Consider the following 6,000-nt stretch of genomic DNA (forward strand, 5'->3'; position numbering starts at 1 on the left):
GCTCTGGAATTAATCTGAAATTTCTTTAGTTTTGTTCTGCAAGCTAAATAAATGTACTGGTACATGAAGTGTAGACATTCTTCCTCATTCTTTTATACATGACTAAATGTTTCTGTATGCCACTATTAACAAGAAAATTACTTAGACGTGCTTTTCCTGAGGTGTGCTTTCTGAAAAAGTCTTGTAACACGCTTAAAGAATATTACTGCATTACTCTTGCAAAGCAATGCTAAATCAGCATAAAAGTAGTTAACTGTTTTCTTAGCTTAACTAGGTAACTGAAACTTTCATTCCTGGATTAAACCACAGTTCAGCGTGACAACATTTGCAACTGGCTGAGAGTATCTTCTTTAAGAGTGATTTCACATGTATTGTACAAAGACAGCTCTTCTGGTACCTATAAAAGGGCTGGTCAGAGGCCAGTGCAGTGGTCTGTGAAATCAGGTGAGAAGGAGACGAGGCAGCACACCTGGAATAGGCCCTGTTGTTCAGCAGCAGCACAGTGCACTTTGTTCTACCAAGGAGATTGGAAGTCCTGTGTCTTCCAAGTGTCATTTGGTTCTCAAAGACATCTTTTTCTGTTTTGCCTAAAACAACTGCGTCATTTGATGTGGTTTGTTTTGGGTTTTTTTAGGCTACATTTTGGAGAAAACTAGTTCTGTCCATTTTCATTACTAAGGATTGGTGGATGCTGTTACAGAATTCACCTCTATAAATATAGATTTGATCTGAAAGGTGGGGGATTATAGGGAGAATCCTCTTGAAATATTTGTTATGTCTGTTCATAAAGTGCTGTATTGCAGTAGTAATAAATTTCAACTTAAGGGAATTTCATTGTCAGATCAAAAAAATACTTCAGCAGGGATTCTTAATCTTATGAAAAAGAGCTGGGTTGGAAATTTTTAAAATGTAGAAATCTCCTTGAAGTAAGGATTAGGAATATGCTGAAACCACCTGAGCCATTTTTCTTTGAATGTCAGCCTTCTTATCTCAGCTTCTTGCAGACTGCTACACTGTCTGAGTGATGGTGACGATGTCTACTTTCCTGTTTGCTGCTTTGTTGTGTTTCTAACTGAATGACTCTCTTTTTAATTTCTGTGGCAGCATCCCTTGCTCCTCCTCCCCCCTCCATCCTACAGGTAACTCCACAGTTACCGCTAATGGGATTTGTGGCCAGAGTTCAAGAAAACAGTAAGTTTGCTGCTTCCTTGTGCTAAGATTATTACTGGATGTGGCTTTTGAGTGGATGAAAGATTTGTCTGTATATAGCCAGAATTCTGCCTTCTCCACTGCCTCTGCAAGCTTGTCTGAAATAATGAAGGGAGGGAAAAGGAAATAGTTTTATTAAAGAAACCTGATCTTTCCTCCTCCGACCTTTACTGTCTCTAGCATGTTTTCACAAGTTCTTGCTATTGGTCCCAGTGCAGCTAACTGGGATGTTCAACCTGCTACCATGGGTTTAGAGACATTTTCACTATATTGCTGCTTATTTCCAGTTTCAGATACTCCTCCCCCACCACCACCTGTGGACGAGCCAGTGTTTGATGAATCCCCACCTCCACCCCCACCTCCAGAGGATTATGAGGAAGAGGAAGCAGCTGTGGTAGAGTACAGTGATCCATATGCTGAGGAGGACCCTCCTTGGGCACCAAGGACCTACTTAGAAAAGGGTAGGTGTAAAGCTAGTAGAGATGATAAGAGTTGATAGAGTCACGTTCGTAACAACATTTTGTGTAAGCTCCTGTCATCCCACTTTGGGCATGGAGTCTGCATAGACTCCTTCATACCCAGTATTTGGTATTGTGGTAGAGGTGCTCCTCCAAATGGCAACTTAAAGAACAAAAGCTAAGCTGCTCTTCTGAGTCTGACTCTTTCACCTCTTTCGCCACAAAGGGAAGATGATGATTAGCTGTCTAATTACATGTTTTTTTAAATTCTCTGTGATCTACTTAAGACTCACCTTTCAGTAGTCTCCTTAATCCTAATAATCAAACTCAAATGAGGCGAAAAAATAATTAATTGCTGCTGCAGTTACATTTGAACTTTAAACATATGGGTGTATCTAGAGGAGTGCTGCAGTGTGTTTGGGGCTCTGAAAGCTGCAGTGCTGCAACAGTGGGGCTGAGCTAAGCTAAGAAGTGGTGGGTCAGTGGAGGACTGGCTACCTGACGCATTGCTGCTTGGCTGCATCTGTGTCTTCCAGTTCCGAAGCACACGTGTTTCTGTTATTCCTGCCACCTGGCCCTCAGCAAATCCTCAGTAGCATTTCAGCTAGGAGCAAGAGAGAAAAAAGAGGATCCTGATGTGCATTGCCAGTTTAAAGTCTCTCATTAATGCAAAGAGGGGGGTGGGAAGTTGTTCATGGGGAAGAGAAGCCGCAAAATCATGTCGTGTGTGGGCTGGGAAGACAACTTTCTATCCGAAGAAATAATGACATTTGAATTAAGCATATTGTTCTGATCTGATTTTCTGTGTGAATTCTATTGAGCTTGTGAACTAAAATAATATGTATAGATGCATATATGCTCAGATCTGTTCGATCTCAGCAGGCCATCCAGGCACTTTTTGTTTGATCCTTACAGGGAAAATCACATGGGAGAGCAAAACTGTAATGGGAGTCTTTAAACATAAGCTGGAGAAAGTCAGGCTTTTAGTCAGAACATTTCCCTGCAGAGAAGCAAAAGTACAGGAAGCCAAACATTCTCTCATTTTGATGTAGAGTCCCATGCAAGAACATAATTTCGATCTGTGTTTTGAAAAGTAGATGACTAAAACATTTAAAAGTTTGGTCCATTCGTGGAAACGCTCATAGAAGTAATAAAAACTTTGCTTACAATGTATGAAGAACTGTTAAATAGTTTTAAGATACCAGATGAAAATGAGATACTGACGTAGGTGTGGATTTTGTAGTTATGGGAGTAGCTCTACTTACATTCAGCCCACGTCCTGAGATTTGACTGCTGTGCTACAGTTGGGAGAGAGAAAGCCCCATGCTAAAAGAGGACTTTCATACTAAAGGAAGGTGCATGCTTACTGTGCTGTGAACCACTAATGCTTTATTTTCTGCGAAATTATTCCTAGAGCAGCTTCTTAAGTTCCCATAAAGAGTATTCTGTGCCATATGATTCAAAGTGGACAAAACTTATGGAAGGAAATGGCTGTTCAAACTATTACCCCCAATAGTAGAGTAGCAATTCCTAGGATTTGTGCTTGTTGTTTTGTCATGGCTGTTCACTTATGCTTTCGTGTGAACTTAAATTTCTTAGGATTAGTGTAGATAACCTTTGCAAAAGTGAGAATGTAGTTGCTGGGACACCAAGGAGGTGTCAGATACAGGGGGTTGCTGTGTATTGAGATGGGATTCAGTAGGTTCCTGTTCTGTAATGGAGTTGTGCACTGTGGTGGGTATATATGAGACATGCTCTAACCTGCCGCTGAGGAAGGAAGTGAATAGCAGATCCATTTTGAACAGATTAAAAACTCATAGGCGGGATGCAGTTACTGGGGATGTTGAACTTGAGGAGTCTCCCACATGGCTGTAACAGCGGCAGTCAGCCTGCAGTGTTCAGGAAAGTACACTGCAGTTTTCCATTGAGCTCTGTGTCTGGATGCGTGGCATGAAAAGTTAAGAAAATGTCCCCACTTTGCAAATCAGATGAACAGAAATGGGTATCCAGAAGAAAAAATTGCCCTCATACTACCTAGAGAAAGTATGCTATCCCAGGTATCCAATTTCAGTTGGATTATCAGTCTGACCTACATTTGTGGTCAGTTTGATATAACAGTTCAGCCAAACTCTGTATAGTTGTTGAAGAACCAAAGATCAGTGATTTGGAAGAATATCAGCCTGAATGAGTAATTTTGTTTTTCATGTCTGCATCAAAATGTGTTCAGAGGGAAATTAAAAGAGGTCCTGGCTCAGCCTCACAGGGAAGGATGCCACCTCCTGAGTCAGTATTGGTGCTTCCTGTCTCATCTGGAGCCTTTTTCACAGTACTGGCCTGGTCTCCTGGTAACTCTTTGTAGGTGACAAGAAAAGTTTCCTACTTGTTATCATGAAATAATTAATCCATTCAATATCAGAAGGGTCTCAAAAACGAGAAAGGAAGGAATTGGAAGTAACTGTGATCCTTGGATTATTGTTATCAAGAGAATGAAGAACAAAAGCACAGTGACTCTAGGAAGATGTATTTTAAAATGAACAGGTATAGAAGGCAGTTAAAAAGGAATTTTGAAGGACTTTAATTCACGTGTCACATGTTCATATAGCAGATTCTGTTTTTCATGCTAAACTTTCTCTCTTTTTTTCATTTGTGTTTTGTTTCCTTAGAATGATAATGTCTAAAACAAGTTAGAACGAGTTACTTAACTGTTCTGGTGTAAGTGTAGAGACAGCAACAGGAGTGTGGTTGATTGGTTGGTTTTTGGGGTTTTTTTTGGTTTTTTTTAATATGCTCTCTTTAAATTATACATGTCTCCTGTTTGGAAGACTTATAAAAAAAAATTAAAATCTCTGTACATACTGCAATTCTCCACCAGGATTGGTTTGTATGTTTTACATCATCATCTGTTGAGGATCCAGGTTTCCCTAGTAAATACTTGTTTTGATTCCTTTGCTCCCTCAAAAGGAAATGACCTCTTTTCTCTGGAAAAGAATGATGAGTTTAGTAGGGTTCTTGGACACTGTGCTCATGATCACATGCTGTTATTTTTTCCTCCTTGCTTTGTTTTAAAGTATCTTCCCTTCTATTCCCAGTACAAGATTTTAGGATCCCTCTCCAACATCCATTTTGTTTCAACGACAGCAATGTATGATTCATTGCCACGTGCTCAAAGCAGTGACTGATGCTATTTGTTAAAGAACTCAGCGTCCGGCATAGCTGATTTTCTGTATGGAACACATAATGATAGGGGCGAGAATGGAAAAACATACCAAGTTCATGTTTACTTTCTGCCATTTCAGGACAATGCTCTCTTCAGTATTTCCAGTGCTTTGACCTTTTTTTTTTTTCTTCCCTAACAACTTTTTTGCCTTCACTAAAATATTCTGCAGCTGTAAGAAAAATGTCCTGATATAGTTGGCGTACTGATATAGTTTTGTTTCAGAGAACCACCTTACTTCTTCCTAGCTCCTAACTGGGATTCACCCACTTTGGCCCTGTATACCCTGGGAGTGACTTCTAGGTACTGGGACTGCACAGGGACATCTGACAGATTTCAGCGTGGAGATAGTGGGAAGTCTGGGACATGAACCTTGGCTCATTCTTACTGTGATCAGAAGAGAGCTCTTACTACTCTCCCTCATCCATGTTTCCTTGCTGACTGTTGTGCAGAGATCTGGTTTAGAACATGTAACTAAGACATGAATCTTGGAATAGGTCTGAGTGGTCACAGCCCTGGGGAGTCACATCCACCTCCTTGTATCATTACATACCAAAAGTTTATCATATATTTGGAAACTTTTTTGGAAATAGTAAGAGTAGAAGAGTTAAAGTAGTCCTGGCTCGTGCTTCAAAGCATGAGCTCTTATAAAAAGGGTTTGAAAATACTCACCCTCCCAGCAAGTCAGAGGTGAGGTAGTGCAGTTCTTTGAGATTGCCTTGAATGTGGAGAACTTTGTACAAGTGAAGTTGATATTAGGGGGTTTTTTTCTTCTTTTTCTCCTCCTCCTCCTCCCCATACCTCTCCTAACAGCTGTGCTCTGTTCTTTCCTAGTGGTGGCCATCTATGACTACACGAAGGACAAAGAAGATGAGCTCTCCTTTCAGGAAGGTGCCATCATTTATGTCATCAAGAAAAATGATGATGGCTGGTATGAGGGGGTCATGAATGGAGTGACGGGGCTCTTCCCGGGGAACTATGTGGAGTCAATCATGCATTACTCGGAGTGAAGACTAGAGGACAGAAGACTGCATCTCCTGCTGCAGGAGCTGTCAGGGCTTCCCAGATCTCCACCAGCCTCTGGGGTCCCATCCAGTATAACTGAATGAAGGATTAACT

The 6,000-nt window shown here is 40.8% G+C and overlaps 1 protein-coding gene across 3 annotated transcripts in view; it reads left to right on the forward strand.

The window, feature by feature from the left end:
• Positions 1-5,891, forward strand: part of ABI2 (abl-interactor 2) — a 34,687-nt gene extending 28,796 nt beyond the window's left edge. For 2 of the 3 annotated variants that reach the window (XM_010141810.1, XM_010141809.1), the window contains exons 7-9: positions 1,105-1,191; positions 1,497-1,670; positions 5,716-5,891. In XM_010141810.1, the coding sequence (XP_010140112.1) occupies positions 1,105-1,191; positions 1,497-1,670; positions 5,716-5,891 (437 nt within the window). The remainder of the gene's footprint in view (positions 1-1,104; positions 1,192-1,496; positions 1,671-5,715) is intronic. The other variant, XM_010141811.1, reaches the window with a different exon arrangement.
• Positions 5,892-6,000: the final 109 nt, after the last annotated feature.

Source organism: Buceros rhinoceros, unplaced genomic scaffold (assembly GCF_000710305.1).
Source record: "Buceros rhinoceros silvestris isolate BGI_N320 unplaced genomic scaffold, ASM71030v1 scaffold4198, whole genome shotgun sequence".
Lineage (NCBI taxonomy): Eukaryota > Metazoa > Chordata > Aves > Bucerotiformes > Bucerotidae > Buceros > Buceros rhinoceros.